We start from the raw sequence: 22,597 nt of genomic DNA on the forward strand, positions 1-22,597 counted from the left end.
CAATTAGAGGGTTTAAACTACCCAAACAGAACAGGGAAATTTTGCTGCTGAGAGGCAAGTATGTAAAGTGATTTCATTCCCAGATAAACGCCTAAGCTTTGCCAGTTATTATTTGTGGCAGGTAAGGTTGCTAATATTCCATACAGCAGAAACAAACTTACTTTTTCACAAACTGATCTCTCCCAAAGACGATCCCTGTTAGTGAGATGTTAGCCGTGCTTTTAAGACTGGCCTGAGCAAGCCTGGGGATGGAGGATGTTATGATGTCTGATAATGCCCCCTGAATTTGCTCCCTCACTGGTATCCAGTGGCCGCTGGATCTTGTGAGTGAGACAGCTGTGATGGGAAAGAAGAAAAGCAGAGACAGGACAGTTTTGCCTAAGACTCTGTTACTCTTGACCTAAGAGTTAGAAACATGAATGCTGCTGTGAGAGACTCCAGCTAGTCACTGTTGTGCCTGCTTGAGTAAACTGATTGACAATAGAATTCAACCCTCTTGTTTCAACAGGTACACTATTCTCCTGAAAACTACACCTACAATCTACAAACAGCTTTGGACATACTTCACAGAGAGGTAAAACAAACTTTTCTAGTACGTGGGAGTGGGAATTGCGTTCTGTTTGTAAAGCAGTCACTGATTATTGATTAAGAATTTAGTTCCCTGCTTTCATCTGTGGAGCACTGCTGCATGCAGAGGTGCTTGCTTGCAGGAAAATCTTTGTGAGAGGCAGAAAGGGCTGGAGAAGTATTTTACCGAAGGAATAAGGATGTGTTCGGTTCTAGCTGATGCGCTGTGGACAAATAACGTAAAAAGTATTGTAACGAATTCGAACAAACATATGGTATTCAATGGCTAGAAAATGCTTTGCTCATTCATTATACTGCAAATCAGTATATTTTTCTGTGGTCATGGAGAGAGATTCTGATATTCCAGATGAGGGTGAGGATAATGAGAGTTCTCAGAGTTAGCAGGTGTCTGAGCCGTGCTGAGACCTGTAACAACTTGTTTGGACCTTTTTGAAGTCATCATTTTCAAGTGACCAGCCATCAGCATTTAAATTAAAACTAGGCAGCGCAGGCAGGGGCTGTAATTTAGTATTATACATGTGGGGGATTAATTACTGAGAAAGTACTTTGAACACCTCTGTTATAAATAATGCAAGCTGCCTGAATCAGCAGGCTGCTACCTGAGGTCTGCTGTGGCTGTGTAGGGGCAAAGATGGCACTCTCTACTGCGGGCATTGGCTATGGGTTTGCTTATTCTTTTGACAGGTTCCACGGGCATTTGTGAACCTGGTGACAGTGCTTTCCATAGCAAGCCTCCGGGAGCTGCATGCATCAGAAAATAGTACCTGCCCAAAGCTGCTTATGAGGTTCAAAGATGATTTATGTTACAGCTCTCGCTGTTGCTCACAGAAGGCTGCAAGGTCTTCTCGGGGAAACTTTTTTCTTAAAGGGAAAAGGTTCTAGTATTTCAGACCACCAAACACCTTCCTCTGTGTATGCATATGTACCTTCGTGTTGATTTCAACACAGCATTTAGAAATACCCGTCAGTCACTGTCTCTGTATCTGAGCCCTGCTGTTACCACTTTTTGTGGAGGTGCCATTTTAATGACTCATCACTTACTCTGCAAGGGAGCTCAAGCCAGAGCAGAAAGAGCTCAGCTGTGCACTCTTTGGGCGAAGACAGAGATGAGATTAAGACACAAGCTTTTCTTAGTTGATCGCTTTAATCTAGCTTTCTTTACAGATTTACCTTTCTGCAGTCTTAAAACTCTCCCTCTTGCTTCTGTAGTTTCCAATCTCTGTAATCTCATTGCTGATTATTAGTTTTATTGTTAATCAGTCTCTCAAGTAGATGTCTGGGATGCTTAATCATGCTACCTGTTGCCTCATGGCTCAATAATCCTCCCAGGTCACCGTGAATCCACCACTGAGGTGGCAGGTCTGCACCTCAGTGAGCTTCTGGTGACTCAGGTAGGGTCCAGCGTGTCCCCCCAGACTTGCTCCTGGCGGGACTTGCTTGGTTGCAGAAAAGCAAATCTCTGCTTTTCTGGACAGACAGGCAGAATAACCTTGTCCTGTGAATGTAGGAGGCATTGCTCCTCTTGCTGCTTGGGCCAAGGAGCTGGTATCAGCTACCATCAGCATGGACTGTAAGAGTTAGCTTGGAGGCCAGAGTCACAGGAGAACTAGAGGGTCTACCGTACCCAGCTGCCTCGCTAAAACATCTGCTTTGAATCCATCAGCCACGAGGGACTCTGCAGCTGCTGACAGGGGAAGTGCGGACACCTGAAGGGCCCCATGAAAAAAGGTGGTTTTACAGGAGGAACACAGATGCAACCCTCTTGCTCTGATTTAAGGGCTTTCTGGTGGCTGTCAGTGGAAAATTAACTTTTAAACTCAGGGTGCTGGCGCTTCCGATAACGAGTTGTAGTTTTTCTTTTTAACAAAGGTCACTGGCTAGAGTGCACTTATAACTCAAGACCGTAATCATTGGACAAGGATAGTTAGTGGAGCCTTTAAGATTAGATTATCTCAAGATACCTGTAACCTTTTCCCATCATTTCAGATACCATGTTGAATTTAACATTTGCCTGTCTGGCAGTAAGACAAGTTTACAGGGTACTAAGCAGACCCTGTGTGGGATAATAAATATCATGCTACTGATTTGAAGAAGGACCTGAAGGAGGCTTTTGATCTTGAAAGCTTGTCTCTCTTTTTTTTTTCTCTTTTTTTTTTTATTTTATTCTGAGAGTAGCAAATAACCTAAGAAGAGATTAAGTCTCCGCTAATTTTGCCTTGCTTATGTTACTGAAACACTTCTGAAAATACAATTTAGGTTTGTATTGCCTTTCATATAGATGTACTGCAGAAGTAAAATCTTGTTTTGTTAGTTGCTCTGCATTAAGACAAGTTTGGAGGTAGAGATCTGTGTATACTTTATAGATATCAACTGCATCTCTATAGGAGGTATTTCTCTAAGAGCTCTCTCAGGGATGCTTTAGTATGATCACATGGCTGGATTTTTGAAAGGAGTCCTTTCTCTCATTTGGGTTTCTCAAGTTATAATGAGGTATGCCCAGGAAGGGGGAGCATCAGAAGAAAAAAAATCATGTGCTAGAAGGATCAAAATTTCAGGGAGGGATATCAAGGTGGCCAGGATGAATTCACAGAAACTTAAAATAGCTCATGTTGGAATGGGTCTCTAAGGATGCAGATTCCAGCATCAATCTTGGCATCTGTTTTTGTGCCCTACCATCCTCCATGTGAAACATCCTGCAACTTGTGACCCTCTCAGTTGATTAGAGTGAATTTGCGGTTACTCTGTTTTGAAGGATGCTTGCATAGTTCTGCTGAAGCAAACCACATTGCGCAGGTGTACATATGAACAGTGTTTTTGGTGGGTTGGCCCCAGGTGGCAGCCAAGCACCCTCGCAGCTGCTCATTCACTCCACCCCAGCAGCACTGGGGAGAAAACGAGGAATGTGAGCAAGAAAACTCATGGGTCAAAATAAAGACAGGGAAATCACTTACCAAGTACCACTGCAGGCAAAACAGATTTGACTCGGGGAACTTAACTGAATTTATTGTCCATTAGCATAAATATTTAATTACTGATTCCGGTATTGGGAAATGAACAAACAAAAAAGTTAAACACTTAAAGCACCTATCCTCCCTAATTCCCAGGCTCAACTACACTCCAAGCACCTCTCCCTCCCACCTTGTTACTGCCACAAGGTACCCTCAGTCCCTTCAGTGAGGCATGGGTGACGCAGGGGGTCAGGGTCTGGATGTAGCGGTACTTCTCTGCTGCTCCTTCCTTCCCACTCTTGTCCTGTGCTCTGGCTTGAGTCCTTCAGATGTGTGCCTGCTCCGGCGTGGGCTCATCCACAGGCTGCTGTCCCTTCAGGGAACTGCCTGCTCTGCCACAGAACACCTCTTCCTCATTCCCGCTGTTGTTCTCTCCTCCACTCCCTCTCTGGTGTTTTCTGCCCTTTCTTAAACAGAGGCACCACCACCTTGGCTGACAGGCTCAGCTGTGCCCTGTGGTGGGTCCATTGAAGCTGTCTGGAACCAGCTGTGTCCAGCACAGGCAGCCCTGGACTCTCCTCACAGAAGTCACTCCTGCTGCCAAAACCTTGCCATGGGCACCCAGTACGTTTTTTTGCTTGCATGGAGCCTTTTCCTCACTTTATGTTCATGAATTTATCCCTAATAAATATGTTTCTGCTCAAGAATCAGGGCTGTGTAGAAACTCAGAGGTGAGAGCTAATGCTCCCACTGAGCAGCCTTTCAGAGAAATCCTGCTCGGAGAAGCTTTTAACCCTGCAGCTTGTCAGCTTGGGAACAGGGGAAAAAAGAGGAGCAGATCTCAGTGCCATGCTCTCATCCCACAGTTTCCTGTGCCCTTGTGTCATAAACCCTGAGGACAATTCCAATGCGTTCAAGAAGTTGGTCTACTTTAACAGAAGGTATCAGGTAAGACACGTGGCATTTGTTACAGGTTTAATGTCATCCTCCTGTTGATCAAGGGACCACAGGGGGCTAACATTTGGAGGTGGGGGACAGTTTCCACTCATTTTAATGGCATATTTGTAGTTGTGATTTAAAAAAAAAAAAAAAAGGTGAGGGTGGGATGAGAGTAGGCTCAAGATCTTTACAACTCTGATTCACTAAAACAACAAAACAGATGAGGAAAAAAAACTGTTAAGGAGCCATATAAAGTAGAGTATGTCAGAGAGCCAGCAGTTTTTTTATCACTTATCTCGTTGGAGATCAGATTAAGTCAAAGAACATGATAACTCGGGAACAAACTTCAGGCATGGGCTGTCAGCCAAACCAAAAACGCTTTGGTGGTTCTGGAAGAACATCTTTTTGACAGAAAATCTAATTACTGAGCAGGTTGCCTGTCCATGTCAGTCAGGCTGCCTCTCTGCAAAGAAGCCCAGGACGCACGTCTCAAAAAGACAGCTGCGTTGGCTGCCTGGCGCGAGCTGGAAACCATGGCCGCGCCTCTGCACTAGGGAGGGGGAACCCCTGGGTGAGATGTAAATGGACAGAGAGACTCGATGAGCTGAACGTAAAAGAAGGAACAGTGACAAGTTTTCTTGGACTCTTTAGGAGAGAACCCGCCAGTTAGTGGAGAGCGGAAGGTATGACACTACAGATGATTTCACAGTGGTTATACAGCCATTTCTGATGAATGTGAACATGCCAAAAACACAGGTAAAAACAACCAAAAAAACCACCCCTACATTAAATTCTGGTGCAATTCCACTGACTTTTCAAAGTTGTCTTGGCTGTAAATGTGACCAGCAGTTTTCTGCCCTAATTATTATATTCAGTTGAGTTAACATCCAAAATTGCAAAAAATGCTTATGGAATAACTTGGAGATAATGGGCAACAGGAATACAGACCTTGAAGACACGATTTTGGGCACTGAGTCCACTCCACTGCAATCAGACAACAATGCAGTAGATATTTAGTTCAAAGTCTTCACCAGGGAGCACTCACCCTATACCGCCCATGTATCACAAAGTCCCTTCCAGTACTTTGGTAAATGACTTTTAGTACGAAAACCCACGTGCTTCAAAAGACTAGTGTGTGTGAATCTCAGGGGAAATAAAGAATACAATCGATATCTGTTCCCAGGTATTCTGTACCCAGAGTCATAGTGGTCTGTATTCCTTATTACTTTGGAAATCCTATATTAAAAAAGCTTTAAAAGGCTTCTTAGTTCTGAGTTACTAGCATTCTCTGGCCCGGTTTAATTCTCTTGGCCTCAGAGGCCTTTGCAGCTACTTCATTTTGAAGTCGGCTGGGATATCTCACTGGAAGAGAGAGGGGATAAGGCACAGCTTGTTGCACATTTACTGCCTCTGTGACAGCGTCTGTCTCGTCCTCTAGGAAGGGTTGCCGGACAGTTCATATTTTGCCCCAGACTGTTTCCACTTCAGCCAGAAGTCTCATTCCCAGGCTGCTCGTGCTTTGTGGAACAACATGGTAAGATTTTTAAAGGTTGTATTGGTCGCTCCTTGTCTGCTCCATCCTGCCCTTGGCAGCCAAAAAAACCCCAGGGAGCTACTATGTAGCTAGCCCTATCTCTTCTGGACCTAAAAGCGTTTACAAAGGAAGAGTGATCATGTGAAGAAAGGTCACCTGAGCTGTTAAACCAGTCATATCAAACCAGTAAATCTCAGGGTATGTTAAGGCTTGGGGTGTTGGACTTCTCTCAGGGAGATGATGCCTGCCTGGCACATTGATCATCAGGCCATGTTCATGGTGTATGGGAATTAGCCTCTTCAGCACGCAAAGCAGCAGTGCGTGGAGGCAGCCACCAGCACGGGTGCAGTGCACGGCAGTTGTCTTGCTGTGCTCCAGTGTCTGGTAGCAGTGTTACCCATTGCTCTCTGATACTTATTCATTCTTCTCTGCACTGCCCCCTTTTTCCCACAGCTGGAACCCTTAGGGGAGAAGACAGATAATCAGCAAATAGAAGATAAGATTGTTCTCAAATGTCCAAGTGAGGTAAGTTACAAGGGTATCTGTGTTTGTGTAGAGGTGCTGGCGGTGGCTGGGAGTCTGCGTGAGCCTGGAGCGCTGTCTCTGTAAGAGGGGTCTGACTCTTCCCTGCATAGTCTGTGCCACTGCCACCGGTAGCAGTATGAATGCTCCCCCATGAGATGGAGGGCAAGCTCATCCTAGGAGTAAGCTTACTCACAGCCACACATCACGGTTGGCTGAAACACAAGGGAAGGTTGTTTGGCCTACCTGGTCAAGACCATCAAGTATCCACACTGAATGACAGAGCTTCAGTGGTGGAAACAGAGCAACGATGGCGCCAGTCAGCACAGCTCTGCAGAGGTCACTGGGACTACCTTCCAGTGGGACCACAAGCTTCCTGTTAATCACACACAGCAGGGTCTCAAGCGTATTCTGTAAGTTCTGGCTGTGCAAAAATAGTGCCCCAGGTTTACACTGTTATTGTATGAGTTTTAAAAGTGCCATTTCTTTCTTTCTTTTTTTAATCCCTGGGATTCATTTGCTTCAAGTTGCTAATCATCTACAGACATCTGAGAACTGAAGGTTGGGGAATGGAAATCTCCATGTATTCTTCTGATGCTTTTCACTGACTCTGATTACCTTGTTTTGTAGGCTGAGCCATTCCTGAGGACATATAAGAACAGTAATTACACATACCCTAACCAAACTCCAGTAAGTGTCAACATCACCATCTCACTGTTACTCTGTTGCATCTGCTCCTGTATGGTAACCAGATGAGTCATGCTCTGCACCACAGGTGAAATCAGTCTTTGGCCAAAGGGGTTAGGGAGGCTGAGTGCATGGCAGGGAACAGGAAAGCATTCCCTGAGTTAGGCAAAATGTATCCAGAAACACCCGTAAGAACACATGCTCAGACAGCACGGTTATCGGTACAGGATGCTACTCTAATCTGAGCAATACTGAATATGACTATTGAATTGAGCAACCAAGACCTGTCTGGTTAATTACATGCTAAACCGGCTTTGGTTTATCCACCTGGCCTCTATGAGGAAGATCCTAGTTACTACGGACTATATTTCCTAGCCAAATGGTATTCAGCTTTCTTCTTCTCTTTAGAATTATGGAAGCCAGCTGCTATGCGAGGACAGGTCTCCATCCTCCCCTCCTGCAACTTCAGGTAGTCTTGCCTATTTTGTGTTAAGAGGCTGAATTACTTTCAACTGTCCTTCAAGATGAGTTTTTATTTTTGCTGAAATGACTGCTGGACTGTGAAAAATACTGCTCAGAAAAGATGTCATGTTTTTCAGCAGCTGCTTAATAGATACAAAGCCATACTGTCACTCAAGGTAACATTCTGACTAAGTAGCTCCACTTAACTCACTGCCAGTGGAGAACTTCAAAATACCTCATGATAAAATCCAAATCTGTGTGCTGACATAGCCTATAAGTGATACCACCTAAATCTTGGGGAAGGAAACTGGAAATCCAGCTTCATGCATGTTAGTCTAGGACATAGCAGTATTCAGTTTTTCAAATAACCTCATATTGTCTTCTCTTTAGTCCTTCTCTGCCTTCTTATAGCTTTAATATGCTGTTCCTGCTTTGTCTAATACTGCATTGTTTTACCTTCATCTTGGTGCTGGATATTGTTTGCAACTTACTGTTATTTGCTCCTTGCTCTTCTGTGTTTTCAGTAGCAATGTTAACCATTGAGATGCTGAATAATACGCATATGCTGCTGCTACAACCACGTGTGATGAGCTGGAGAGAGGTCCTGTTTTATCAGCTGGTATTGCAAAAACAACATGTCTGAGCATCAGAATGCACAATGGCATGTTTCACATATACAGTGGTGAAAAACAATAGCTATTTCCTATCCAGGTTCAGCTGCATCTCTTTCCTTTACAGTGCATTCCCTAAAGCCAGCTGATGTGAAAATTATAGCAGCCCTTGGGGATTCTTTGACGGTAAGAAGATGGTGTTTTTACTGTTCTCTTGGTAAAACTACAAACATGTGCCTGCTCCGGTGGAGGGGAAATAGCTGTTGTACCTAGAAGCAAAGATCCATTCATTCATGGATGATAATAGATCTAGCAGCTAGAACAAGAAAGCAGGTGTCAGTTCTCCAGCACTCTGTTCTCCCTACACACATATTCACATGCTTTTGAACTCAGGCAAAAAACACAGCCAAATCCTTTAAGGAGGTGCTTAAATAGTTTGCTGAATTGGAGACAGAAGAGATCAGATGCTGTTGAAATTAATGGGACATAGCACAAGCCTCAGGTTACTGTGTTTTTCAAAGTTTTTCTGAATAGGAACAGGCTGGTGAACCTGTTCTTTTGCCTTGGTTCTTTCAGGAACACAGTGTGACTAAGGGATGTTGGATAATAGCATTTTATTCATTTTAGCATTAATGAGATAAGGATGTACAGGGGTGAGAGCCCTCTGACTTTATCAATTTTAGAAGATATTCGGTCTTTTTATTGTGCCTGTTTTAACTCATAGCTAATTTCTTTATCAAGATGTAGTTCTTGCTGAGGATGATTATCTTTGGTAGCCTAGAAGGAATATGTCTCAAGATCCAGACATCCTATATTCCAATTATGCCTTTCTGCCTAATGTTTTCATACTGGTCAAAGGCTGAAATTCTACAGCCAGCTCAAAGGAAACACTGGGCAGAAAGACGTAATTGGAACATAGGTTCCTCCGAATCTGAGAGCCTTAACAACAAAGACATCGTGTGTACGAACCATGAAGCCTTTACAACTGTCTGGAAGGCATGTTGCTAAAACTCCTACACACAGGAGGCTACTGAAATAAATAGAAGCATTTGAATGCAAACCTGCAATATTGACAAATGACAGATATTCTGTATATAGCTGTGGTTGCCATATTATAATATCCAGGACCCTGCAGGTGTTTCTGCTTCTAAGTATAGTCTGTAGGAACTGAGAATAAAATCTGCTTTCATAGAAAGTGCAGTGGTGCATTGCTGTCTCAGAGCTGCACTTGGCCCATGCATAGTTACTCTGAACACCAGTCTTCCATTAATTCAATAAAGCTATTACATAGGAGAAAAATCTAGTATTGTAGTCTAATCTGAAGTAGTAGCAAATGGTCTGCCTGGTCTTATGCTGTACTGAAGTACTACCCCGTACCCAAATTTAGCATAGAACTATAGTATCACGGCTGGCAGGCACTCTGCTTCTGAATCCTGGTGCTGTTTTAGGAGGGATGTAGTTGCTAGCTTGCCTTTTTCTTCAGGGTAAGTGTAGAGAGTGCTTTCCTCCTTCCTGTAGTACTACTAAAAGTCTCTCCATTTAGCACAATACTTTTCAAATCAGTGTAAAGGTATTATGTTGCTTTTTTCTGAGATATGTTTTTCTCTGTTGAGTTCATATAGTGTTTCTTATCATTAGCCAAAAAGTTTTGTGTTTGTTTGAGACGTTTTCATCATTCTTGAGTAATGCAACCATAAAGGAGTTATTCAGCTCACCTAGACCCATGAGAAGAAAGCCTTTGTTCCATGGCTCCATCATATATTTTGTGCGTCATATACAATATGATGCTCATAAATAATTATGAAGGCTATTGATGCATTCTTCAGGAGGAAGGTTGGGGAAAAGCCAGATGCCTTCTAAAGCTTTTGAAGAGATGCATTCAAACGTAAATAAAATTACTGTGTATGAATGACTATTGTATTAGTAATTGTGCTTCAATTTCATTTGGGTAATGAAAAATAACGTCCAGGCTGGTACCGGAATTGCTTCAGATAATCTCCTGGATTTGGACACTGAATACCGAGGACTGTCTTGGAGGTAAGTCTTCAGCCAAGGTGATGAGGAGATGTGTATCCTCTCCTGTAAAGAATATTACTCTCTTCCACACGTTTTGGGGCTTTCAGCTGTCAGGAAGCTGAAAAAAAAGTTGTTTCTCAGGCTAGCATTTCTTGTGAAGCTGTATCAAGATCCATGATTTGTCGTAAAGGAGGCTTCACAGAAAATGTTTTCAGCAATGGATTTTAAGCTAGCCTTTTGACTTCTCTCATGCTTTCATCTTTGGCTGCTTCTGACAATTTATATTTTTTTTGGTGGGATGGCAAGTTGGAAATCTACAAAATTGGAGAAGAATCACTGGAACAAACAAGTCAGAACTGGTTGCTTTCGGGACAACTTCTCAAAGCTTGCTGTTTCTGAACTTTTTGTAGCACCATGGAAAACCGTTTGTTTAACTGGAGAACTTTTACCACATGCAGCACAGTCGTAAAAGACTAAATTTTTTTGGTGTGACAATGTAGCTCGGTTGATATTGACTGAAGCAGTTGTGTGCTGTCCTAACGCCTCTCCATAAGCTGGAGTGTGGCCTCAGTGTGTCCCACCAACTGAAAAGCTGGAGAGAACATACCCCTGTGCAGGAAGCAGGAGAAGAGACTGAGACAACGCTGCTGCAGCTCTCTTGTCACCCAGGGCTGGCTGGCTGCAACACCCTAAGGTGCTGCCTTAGGGTGGCTTCATGAGGCTGGAACTAGCCTCAGAGTCGACCTTCTAATCTGCAGTACTTTAGGGCTCAATCATTCGAGTATGTAGCTGTCTCAGACATCTTTCTGCCATTTCATAGTGATTGACTATACCCCCATACAGCTGCAAGATCATTAAATCCTTCTGGCAAGCATCTTTACCACTGAAACCTCAACCATTCTCCCCAATAGCACTTCCACTCCTGTCCTCTCTACGTAATCTGCTAGATTGATAGTTACTGAATTAATCGCCCTTCGCTTTTTCTCATGATGTGTGGTAGGTTTTCACTTTGCTTATTGTCTGTGTCCAGCTAAGAGATGAGTGACTGGGATTTCTCTTTCTCATTTTAGTATTGGAGGAGATGCGTCATTAGAGAACGTGACAACGCTACCTAGTAAGTAAATGCTTTGCTAGATCTAATTGGCAAGACTGAAGAGAGGGAATGGGCTGATTTCTGATATGTTTACAGAGAGCTCTTAAGTATCTCAAAGCTGTTTTAGAGTAATTGACAAGAACTACCTTTCAAAGAAACAATATCCTAGGACTAATGAATAAAAAGCTGGCTTCATCAGTGAAGCTGAGAAGCAGCTAGAAATTCCCTTCCTTTGTTTTTCCTCTCCCTTCTCAGCTGCTTGATGAGTGTTATTTGAATTTCTAAATAAGTTTGCTATGTCCATGCTTGTGATGCAATTAACATTTGCTTTTAATAAATATTCCACCACAGCTTTTTCCAAAAAGAGATGTTTGCATAGAGTTAGACCTCTTTGGTAAATAAAGCTGACTACTCATACGTGTAACCTGAAGGGAATAATTTTAACTTTCTCTTCACTGAAACATGCAACTTCCCATAGCTAGGTCTATTGTCAAGGTAAAGCCGCTGGAGTTTCAGTGTGGATCAGCTGTAATAATAAACTTCCATTTGAAGAGGGCCAGTAAACTGTCCTCTGTGTGTTGCCCATTTATTATAAGCAGAATGTAACAAGAATATAATTAGAATAAGCAATTAATTGATTCACTGGCTGCTATTACATTTGACAAAGCCTTCATTACAATGTGGTTAAATTCAGTCTTTGAGATTAAAGTAGCTTTTATAGTGAAAATGGTCACATTGTAAACTATCAGCTGTGAATTACTCTGTCAACTTCCTTTTGGAAACTACTATGGACGTAATGGAGAACGTGGTGGGATTTCATCAGAACCATGCATCTGAGGCTTTCTTCTTCATATTTGTCAGTAGTATGAGATTTTGCACAGCTGTCAACTAGACCCAGATCCTCTAGCTGAAAACGAGCTCCTGCTGGGCTGAAGCCCCCGTCAGGCTCGCTTCATAAAGTCACCATCATATGACTGAGGATTTTACTTTAGGCTTTAACCACTACAACATGAGAGAGAACTGCACACAGTAGTCCTCAATTCCACTCATCTTACCCGCCGGTGACAGTGCAGGGCACAGCAAGCACGTTGCTGTCTGAGTTGCTGCCAGCTGGTGGTCCCTCTCACCACTGGCTGGTGGATGTAACTAGTTGAGTGGAGGCTGCAGCAGCTGTGCTGTGCTGTCAGAGAGCAAAACTGTGGCAGTGCTGCTGTGTGCTAGTCCCTGTAGGCAGGGAGCAGACGTAGGCATTTTCCCTTTGTTGCCATCTTTCTTTTTCAGACATCTTTCAAGAGTTCAATGTTACGATCGTGGGCTATTCGACCGGCACCGGGAGTGAGAATGATTCAAATGCATTCCTTAACCAGGCAGTTCCTGGAGCACAGGCTGAGTACGTAGCCTTCTGTTTTACATTTGCAGGTGATGCATGCTTCATCTAATTCCCTTTCAACTGTCTCATGTGCTGTCACAACTTGCTCTGAAGAGCAAGCAAAACCAGTCTAGTTAGAGTTGAAAATTGGCTCAAAACCTCTTAAATGTATGGGCTTATTTCATAGCTGCACTTTCAAATGAAGCCAACAGTCCTGGTTATGAAATCCGCAAACAAGAAACTGGCAGAAACTGTTGGGTGGTGGTGGTTTCTACTCTTCCTCTTCAACATCTATTCATTTATCTGTTTATCTGTCAATAAATTTCTGAGACCATGGATGTTTTCGGAAAATGAGCATGTAGTGAATTGGTAAAGAGATACTAGGAGAACAACTAGATGAAATCTTCCATAATTCTGGCCTCAGGCTTCTGGATAAGCAAGAGTGGTCAAGAGAGAGGGGAAAAAACCAGCCACAGTCTGGAATCTGAAGAAAGGAGAATTGCTGATGGTCATATATGGGTTTTGGTGCATTGCGGACCTAGGGATTTTAATGTCTTGCAGTCATCTGAATTTGGCTCTTTGCTTTTAGTCACACCTGGGAGGCTGCATGAGTAGAGCTTTTCTATACTGCTTATCCTAGAAATCCCTGGCTTCTTATTGAAAGAGTCAGTGCTGTTTAATTAACAAAACAGATGGCTGCTGGAATTCAGTCATAGTTTGTGCACAGGTTCTGGCAGACCATGCCAGTTGATATTACCCAGACCTTAATTTCTTTGTTTAAAGAAAAATTCCTCTTAGTTCCCAAAGAGGTCTTGGAAATGAAGTTCAGAAGCTAAGTGAGGTGTTTGAGTTTGCTGTATTTAGGCAAAGATAGTTAGGATTTATCAGGTATTTTTATTGCTCCCCTATGGGCCTTGAGTAACTTCTGACTCATACTAGTGACCTCAGTAAATACGTGGATTTCCTGACAGAAATAGTCTGCTAGGTGCCCTGATAGATCCTACAGCCCCCCATACCTGAGAGAAGGGATTTTGTTTCCTAGTGATGACTGAATGTATCTGTGTATGTCAGTGAAACGTGCAAGGATTATGGCTCTGATTCAGGCATTAATGAGAATTTATTAACATACTTCTATATGCAGCATATATCCAGATTAGCTTCAGCTTTTGCTTGTTATAGGAAAGAATGACATAGGTGCCTGCCTTGTATTTTATATCAGTTAAATCCTAAACAGGCTTTTTGGAGTGGTGAGAGGACTTGAAACAGGATACACAATCTCTTAAGTCACCAATATGACTTAAAGCAGTTTGTATCAGTAGCAACCAAGGCATTACTATTAAATAGTTATGTTAGTTGTTTGAAATGAGTTGATGGATGTTAGTCTAATGAAAAGTTGTCTACTTCATCTATACCAATTAGTCTTCTCTCTTCCCATGCAAGCAGCTGGGCTGGATAAACGTGGTAAAGTGGAGCTATCTATGTTCTGCAACCATGTTTTGTAAACGTTCAGCAAGGAGATGCAGACAACAATTGTCCCAGATTTCTGCTAGTCTTCTGTTGTTTCTCTGTCTCATAACTCTCTGTAGAAAGGTGTGCAAAAGTAAAGTCCTGTAAACTACTACACTAATATCCCTGACCTTTGAGATACTTCTTTTGGGGTTCTGTTCTGTCACATTGTGGCTCTTGATGCATCTGAGAAGATGAATGTATCCTAGTTGAATCTTGAAATATATTGCAACATAAGGAAATGTTTCTCCTGCTTTTAGGTATTTGGCCTTGGAATGATGAGGCCATCCAGCATTTATTCTTCATCAGCCAAAAATATCCATTTTCCTATGATTCAGAGGGCAAAAAGAGTCCACCAGCTAATGCTGGTATTTCAGAATCGTTACCTGGCCTGTCTCACTTTTGGGTGCTAATCTGGAAACTGCTTTCCAGAGGTGCTGGGACCTTTCTGAAATCAGGTAGTTCTGCACCCTCACCAGCTTTTGGAAACCAGGTGTAAGGCTTTCTTAAAATGAAATCAGTGGCTGCTTTGAAGAGCTCTTTAGTGAACTTGATGGCAATGTAGCAATGCAGGTCTCATTCAGCAAAATGTTCCTAAGCCTATCTGCATTCATTGCCAAAGTGCTTATGTACATGCTGGAGTTAAGGATAGATCTGAAGCATGTTGCTGAAGCAGAGCCTGGCTGATATCTCTGATTTCACGTGGAAAAAAAGGAGGTTAAGAATTTAAGACTGAGAAAAAAGAACAGGTGACAGGAACTGTGAATGTCTGTATTTCCCATTAGAAAACTGTTTCTGTTGATCAAGATCAAAATTTGGCGGAAACTGCAGTTCAAGGACGGGTGATTGCGGGCACTGCTTCATTCAAGATGTTGTTAGATCTTACTGGCTGCATTGGCTCAGGATGCATCAGCACTTCAGTGACTGCATGAGAAATCAAAGGTGTTGCAGACTGTCAGCTCAATAAGTGGTGTTTTCCTCAGATCAATATTGAAGTCAATGCCCTAGATTAGGGGGTTCCACAGTAAGAACAGAAAGAAACTGTGACCACTTGTGGCTTGTGATAGCTTTGGGATATGAATAAGTAGGTTATGACATTGGACAAGGGTAACGGTGAACAGAACTATTGCATGCATACAGTGTCTGTGTCACAAGTAGATGTATGACAGGGCTCATTCCCCAGTAAATACTCTTATGTTAGTGTTAGATCAGTATTCAGTTGGAGGAGGGTGGTGAGAGGTATCTCCTGTTCCTGCAGTAAACACAGCATTGCAAAGGAGAGCTAAGCTCTGGCTACCATACAAAACAAGTGCGATGCTTATTAATGTCAGCTGATATGCTTCCAGAAATGATAGACAGTCAGTGAAGTGTTTCTAACAAGAGCCTGGAGGGAGATGCAGCTCATGCCATACTACAGAGCTGCCTGGAAGGCCAAAGCTTTCCAACCACATTCTCTTTTCTATGCATATTTGAGGATCAACGTGTCAGGGCAGTCAAACAAGGTTGAAGTGTTCAGCCTAGGTAACTCAACATTCATGGCACATATATATATGTATGTATATGTATATATACAAAAAAGAGAGAGTGAGCGCTCACCTGGCTATTGGAAAACAGCGAGGCTGTCATCTTAACTTGTCTGAGTAATCTTGAAAGTTTCTTGGGTTTTTAATTACCCTGGAAAGGTAGTGTGCACAGAGCTGTTTTACATAATGGAAAATTAAGTATTGACTCTGAGTGCAGGCTACAGAAATGGGGGAGGTGTACGCAGTGAACTCTGAAACATTTCAGCTTTGCAGGGGGGTGACCTGTGGTTTATGCACAAATGTTGCTCAAGAGGTCAGTTAAATATTGGGACTTGGGATTCCCTTGTTGTTTTAGTCCACGAGGAATAGATTGATAGCAGCCTAGTTCTAAACAGACCGTCTGCTTACAAACATGTTGCTGTGTCTGGCTTTTCAGCTGTTTTAGGTGCTAAGCACTGTAATAGAAGCTAAACTTATGGTTCCAGATTAATTACTGAACTTGAGTAAAACCAGTATTCAAGTTCAATTTGATGTTGACTTTCTGCAAAGATGTGAAAGTGTAATTTGATCACGGCAACATGAGGACTGTACTGTCTCATCACCCAACCCTCCCGATATCTGACAATTTGATTTAAGGTGTCTGAAGACCGTTAATGTTGATCTGTCCATAAGGGTGTTTCTTTCACTCACTAGTTGTCCTTCTTCACAGGCACTTACCAGCCCAAGCAAGAAATCTCCTGAGACTAATGAAAACTGATCCTGTAAGTTGCCTGGGATTCCTTTAATCTTACAGCATGAAAAGAAACAGGTGTTGCATCACATGATAGGTCCACCTGCAACGATACGATGTGCATATCACAAAGTCAAAGTAATTCAGGCTCGTTACTTTCTTCTTTGTTGCGCAGAGAATTGACTTCAGTGCTGACTGGAAGCTCATAACGGTGCATATTGGAGGCAACGATCTGTGCAACTATTGCAAAGACCCTGTGAGTAGTAGAACCGGTTAACTGAAACTGTAGTGGGACTGTGATGTCAGTGTAGAAACACGTCAAGGGAAATCCATGAATCCTTAGAGCCTTCACAGAAATAGCATGAGTTATATGTGCTGCTGTATGTTTTGATGGTGGTTGTTGCTGACAGTGCCCTGATATAAAAATGGTTACCAGCAACAGAGTATGGTTGTGTTCTCTCTGGCTTACTCCGGGGTAAGAACCACTGTCTTTGCTACTGTCTTTTGACCATGAGCAAAAAATGGAAGGGAAGAAAAGCTTCACTCCTCTGATACGGTAACTGCTCTGCTGCTAGCATGGCCTCTTTAGACATCCAAGAGAGAATTATACTGCTTTGAACTACCACTAGTCCAATCCTACAATTGTCATCAACCCATAACTCACACTGTAGGGAGGTGCTAGGAACAGGTGAGGTATGTATGAGGGAAGTTGCTGCAGTGCTCAATATCATTTGAATTTTATGCTTCTCTGGATTGTGGAGAAGCCTTCAGGGCTGCCATAAGGAGATCATGGGAGTTGAGTGGGTAGGTGGCAGGGAGAGGCCACCTTTCTCTGCCAGCTCTTACATTCTTGCCTTTAATATGCTAACTTCTTGTGAGCATTTTCAATTCTCCTGCAACCCCTTGTGCTTGAGAAATTTGCTGCTTCTGCAGGAGCCTCACTAGGCATCTTTGCTGCTGCTGCCAAGTTGTACAGCTTTGTTTATAGCTATGACCTTGACTAGCAATGATTTCACCTAGTTTTATGAGAGCTTATCAGCTGGCTGTGAGCACACCTATGGCTGCTTGGTTTATGCTGTTCAGCATGCATTCAGATTGGGTTCCTTTCTGTGTCTTTCCATGAAGGACCCAGTGGATTTGGGTTAAATGTACTGCTACTCAACAAGGTTTAATCAAAATCCAAAATTTCACTGAGTCTTTCTACATTTTAGGTTAACTGATATGTTTAAAATCCCTGGTCTTTAGAAAGAAGCAAGAACATTCTACTGACCACAGTGTTGTATGGCAGAAAAGGAAGTGAATTAATGTGATTCTCCAGCCTCCCAACCAAAATGCCTTGTGTCTCCATTTAGCAGTAATCTCTTCTCTTCTATCAGGATCACTACTCAGCTATGAATTTCATCAGAAGGATTCAAGAAACTCTTGATATTCTGCACAAGCAGGCAAGTGCTGTGAAATTGTCCTGGCATTCTAGCTTGTACCGGTACATGACTGACTGGTGCTAGCTCTTCTGTTTGTTTGGGTTGGTTTTTTTTTTTTCCATTCTGGTACCAAACATATTCCATTGACTTCTACAAAAGCATTTTCTTTTGTCTTGTCTATCTGACAAGATATTGTCTGTCTGTCTATCTATCCATGGTGCTGGAAAAGAATCAAAAGCTGAGTTGAGGGAGTTTGGTGGGATTTTTTGTTGCCTTTCCGCCCCCTCCCCCATTTCCCCCCCATTTCCATTTTCCCCCCCTCCCCTCCCCCCCCCTCCCCTCCCCTTCCACCCCCTTCCCCCCCCCCTTCCCCCCCCCCTTCCCCCCCCCCCCCCCCCCTTTTTTTTTCCCCCTTCCAACAATGGAGAAAGGGAAGGGGTGTCAAATGGCTGGACTTTGGGGTAAAATAAATGCACTGTGGGCTGCATAACCGGTTCCTTCCAAGCTAAAGTGTGACTTACCTTTCAGGTTCCAAAAGCTCTAGTGAGTCTGGTTGAAGTGATGGACCTCCTCCCTCTGAGACAGTTGTTTGTGGATACTCAAGTTCAGTGCCCCACTTACATGGCAGAGTAAGGCTTGTTTGACTTCCTTTTGTACCTGAGCTTGCTGTCCATGATGATAAAGCATGTTCTTATTCCATGCTTCTTTCATTATTTGAACTGATGTTCAAAGGTAGCACTACAGTCCTACGGACATCCCATGCAGTGTTGACATCACCCTGCCTGATGGCATTGTCTTCTCTTGGCTTTGACCTAAGTGTTGTCAGAGGACCTGTGTTTTGTCCATGACTAGAACTGCAAGGTTTCCTGCGATACATAATGTACACCTCAATGAGCTTGATTATTGATACACGGTTCCTCAAGGTGGGGTTGAAGTCCACAAGCATTTGGATTTTCAGGCCTTTTGAGGGAATGTGAAGTATTTGCAGAGTAGACAGGTTTCTCCTTTTTCATAGGCTTTATTCCAATGGGCAATTTGCATTCTTTGCTGACCTTCCAGACAGGGACAAATTCTGTGTCTTGGGAATGGAGAATTGTTGATTGGAAAGGTATCAGCTCAGAGGTAATGCAGCCAGTACATTTCAAAGATCTGTTTTCTAGTTCCAGAAGGACTGGCAGGTACCTCTGTCAGGCTGCAGGGCCTTTGGATGCCAGGGTGTAATGAATGGGACAAAACATCATAGTACAGTGTACATCACTTTGACATACCTGGGGGTGAAATCAAACTGATTTAGAGAGGCAGAAAATAAGACTAAGGGTTGAAATGATGAACAATGGCAAAGACAGTAAGACATTTTCACAGAAACATGACTACAGGTTTCCTTGTTCCTCCCATGTCATGAGGGCGTTGGGTGGCAAAGGGTGACTTCTGCATTCTCAGATCTCTAACTTTCTCTATTCCTGTTTTCTCCTCTAACCTCGCCCACAGTTATCTGTGTAGTTGTGTTCTCACAGGAGAAGAAAACTCACCAAATTTAACGATGGTGAGGGAAGCCACCAGAGCTTACCAGGTATGTTTGTGAAGAGTGATGCAGTTGCTTTATTTTCAGTTGAGGTGAGCTCTTGATTACCAAGCAACATATCATAGTAATATTTTACCCAAATGGGCCCTATGAGCTAAGGAAGAGGTAATTTGATGCTATCCAAAACACCGTATGACCAAAACCAGCAGGAAAGCTCTTCAGAAAAATTTTGTTTCTAGTACAGATGGATAGGTGGGTGTTTAGTCACCAAAATCCTGTCCCCTACAGACAGTTGTAGTATTGTGTTCCAGCCTTCTCAGCCACATTTCAAGACTCACCTTTTGCCAACATCTGTGGCTATTTCTGTTAAGAAGTAAAAGCTTCCTTCTGATTCTTGGGCTCTCAAAAGAAAATAAAAAATGGTTATGATGCAGAGGTGTTGATGGATTATCGGTGGTCGGTTTTTTGTTTCTTGTAGCTTGGCATTCGGAGACTAGTGGAGTCTGGCAGATATGATACTCATGAAAATTTCACAGTGACCATTCAGCCTTTCCTCCAAAATCCCAAGATTCCTCTTGGTCAGGTACGGTCTAAAGAGACTTCTGCATGCAAAGGACTAAGTGTGGGTATCTAACCTTTAAAGACTATATGCAAAATAGTTTCAGCTTGTTCTGTGCTTTTCTTATTAGAAATTGTTGCTTTTTGGTATAGTACATCAGATTTCTTCATATGTCGTGGTTTAACCCCAGCCGGCAACTAAGCACCACACAGCCGCTCGCTCACTCCCCCCCCGGCGGGATGGGGGAGAGAATCGGAAGGGTAAAAGTGAGAAAACTTGTGGGCTGAGATAAAGACAGGTTAATAGGGAAAGCAAAAGCTGCACACGCAAGCAAAGCAAAACAAGGAATTCATTCACCACTTCTATTCGGCAGGCAGGTGTTCAGCCATCTCCAGGAAAGCAGGGCTCCATCACGCGTAACGGTTACTTGGGAAGACAAACGCCATCACTCCAAACGTCCCCCCCTTCCTTCTTCTTCCCCCAGCTTTATATGCTGAGCATGACGTCATATGGTGTGGAATATCCCTCTGGTCAGTTGGGGTCAGCTGTCCTGGCTGTGCCCCCTCCCAGCTTCTTGTGCACCCCCAGCCTTCTCAGTCAGTAGAGCATGGGAAGCTGAAAAGTCCTTGACTAGTGTAAACGCTACCTAGCAACAACTAAAACATCCCCCTGTTATCAACACTGTTCTCAATCTAAATCCAAAACACAGCACTGTACCAGCTACTAGGAAGGAAATTAACTCTATCCCTGCCGAAACCAGGACAACTTAGCAGTTCTTTGTTTTACATATTGTGCTGTCAATATGAATTACTATTTTGGAAAATGAATCAAAACCTAAATTAAGAGGATTGTGTACATAAATATTTTTCTTTCTGAAAATATAACATGATTAATGAAAGACAGAGATATTAAGTTACAGTTCTTAAAGCAACATAGCTGCATTGCTCACTGGAGACTACAGCATCACCTCCTCTTCATGTCCCATAACTCATTCTTCTGTGTCTGACAGAGAAGTTTACGTATGATCTGGTGGAAGTAGTAGTTTTATGTAGCGAGCCCTTTTTCCTGTTATTGGCAATTATATTTCCGTACCTTGAATAGTAAGTCTCAGTAAACTATAAATCTAGGAAATGACCCAAACCTTCTCTGAAACTGAAACTCCATTTGCTAATTGTCACACGCATCTGCACTTCCACAACTCACCTGGAACTAAGAGCAGATGGGGCAAAATATTGAGCAGGGATTGTGCTGGTATAATTGAACTGGAGTGATCGTGAAAATGCTGGCAAATAGCTAGTGATAAGTTTGAAAAGTTCAGATGCTGCTACAGACAAATTTGGAAAACTGACTGAAAGCTTCCCAGGAAAAACAGGCTTTGATTTTTGGGTTTGTTTTGGTTTGGTTGGTTTGTTTGTGAACCTGGTTCCTGTGAAAAGTATCGCTAGGGGTTTTGGTACTGAGGTAGGGAACACAGAAATAAAAACAGAAGCAGCAAAATATTTCTGAACTTTCTTTTTATAGTCTCACAAGCATTAGTTCAGATTGTAAGAAAGCTCAGGATGCTGTTTCTTCTTCTTATCTCACACAACATTCAGATGTTGCTGAACTGAAAAGTCTGCCTCTAAACTTTGCAAAAGATCAGATATAGATGCAAATTTTGGTAGTAGTCCTCTAATAAGCTAGCCCAAATACACTGAATCAAAACCTGCTCAAGTTTTGAGGAAGGACTGGTCTGACCAAAAAAATGTTGTTGTTTCAGTCATCTGTGACCTAAACTCTTCCTCATCTCAATACTACATGAAAGCCAAGATATTTAAATTTCCAAACTCCATTCCTTCAGATGCTCCAGTATCTGTATTAAAGTATATCTTTGCTCAGAAAGGAGACTGTACTGGTATACTCGGTTAGCCTGGCTGCCTTCACACAAACACTTACTTGCTTCTTGCTCCTTTCAAACTTGCAGAACTGACACAGCTGTGAAAAAGCAGATGGGCTCTCTTCCCTCTGGTAAAGCATCCGTAACATGCTTGTTACCATGTAAAGGTACTGCAGAGTATAGTGGTGCCTGTGGTGCCAGTTCAGATGATGTGCTGAGGAGAGGAACCCATCTTTATTGCAGAACCCAGAGAGAGACTAGACACGTAATTGAAAATGGTGGGTTTGCTACTTCTGGGTGGATCTGCCCTTGGATGCACATAAGCATCTCTAGTTAAGCATTCCTGGTAGCTCACAGACCTGCTGAAGTACACTTTGTATCACCAGGTAATCATGAGACTTTCCACATTGGAGCAGCAAGAACAAGTAGCATGAACCTCCATTATTGGCTCTGGTTTGGCCTCAGCAACCCCAGGTTGGAGCTGTGTGGATTCTTCTGCACTCAGATGTCCTTTATGCTTTCATTTGTAGGATGGGCATCCAGACGTCTCCTACTTTTCACCTGACTGCTTCCATCCAAGCCAGAAAGGCCATTCTCAGCTTGCCAAGGCTCTCTGGAATGCTGTGGTAAGGTGACAGGCTCTGTGTGTAATGTGGTCTTTACCTAGGCCTGACTACCATTAAAATAATCT

The 22,597-nt window shown here is 42.9% G+C and overlaps 1 protein-coding gene across 1 annotated transcript in view; it reads left to right on the forward strand.

The window, feature by feature from the left end:
- The window catches only part of PLB1 (phospholipase B1), an 86,244-nt gene that overhangs the window by 35,914 nt on the left and 27,733 nt on the right, over nucleotides 1–22,597 (forward strand). Inside the window, exons 24-42 of the mRNA XM_076335558.1 lie at nucleotides 509–574; nucleotides 1,273–1,373; nucleotides 4,403–4,484; nucleotides 5,127–5,231; nucleotides 5,914–6,009; nucleotides 6,463–6,534; nucleotides 7,162–7,221; nucleotides 7,627–7,687; nucleotides 8,419–8,477; nucleotides 10,261–10,328; nucleotides 11,378–11,421; nucleotides 12,682–12,790; nucleotides 16,508–16,559; nucleotides 16,704–16,784; nucleotides 17,905–17,970; nucleotides 18,478–18,578; nucleotides 19,438–19,519; nucleotides 19,950–20,054; nucleotides 22,437–22,532. Of these exons, the coding sequence (XP_076191673.1) occupies nucleotides 509–574; nucleotides 1,273–1,373; nucleotides 4,403–4,484; nucleotides 5,127–5,231; nucleotides 5,914–6,009; nucleotides 6,463–6,534; nucleotides 7,162–7,221; nucleotides 7,627–7,687; nucleotides 8,419–8,477; nucleotides 10,261–10,328; nucleotides 11,378–11,421; nucleotides 12,682–12,790; nucleotides 16,508–16,559; nucleotides 16,704–16,784; nucleotides 17,905–17,970; nucleotides 18,478–18,578; nucleotides 19,438–19,519; nucleotides 19,950–20,054; nucleotides 22,437–22,532 (1,506 nt within the window). The remainder of the gene's footprint in view (nucleotides 1–508; nucleotides 575–1,272; nucleotides 1,374–4,402; nucleotides 4,485–5,126; nucleotides 5,232–5,913; nucleotides 6,010–6,462; nucleotides 6,535–7,161; nucleotides 7,222–7,626; nucleotides 7,688–8,418; nucleotides 8,478–10,260; nucleotides 10,329–11,377; nucleotides 11,422–12,681; nucleotides 12,791–16,507; nucleotides 16,560–16,703; nucleotides 16,785–17,904; nucleotides 17,971–18,477; nucleotides 18,579–19,437; nucleotides 19,520–19,949; nucleotides 20,055–22,436; nucleotides 22,533–22,597) is intronic.

The sequence above is a fragment of the Aptenodytes patagonicus genome, chromosome 3, assembly GCF_965638725.1.
Source record: "Aptenodytes patagonicus chromosome 3, bAptPat1.pri.cur, whole genome shotgun sequence".
Taxonomy (NCBI): Eukaryota; Metazoa; Chordata; class Aves; order Sphenisciformes; family Spheniscidae; genus Aptenodytes; species Aptenodytes patagonicus.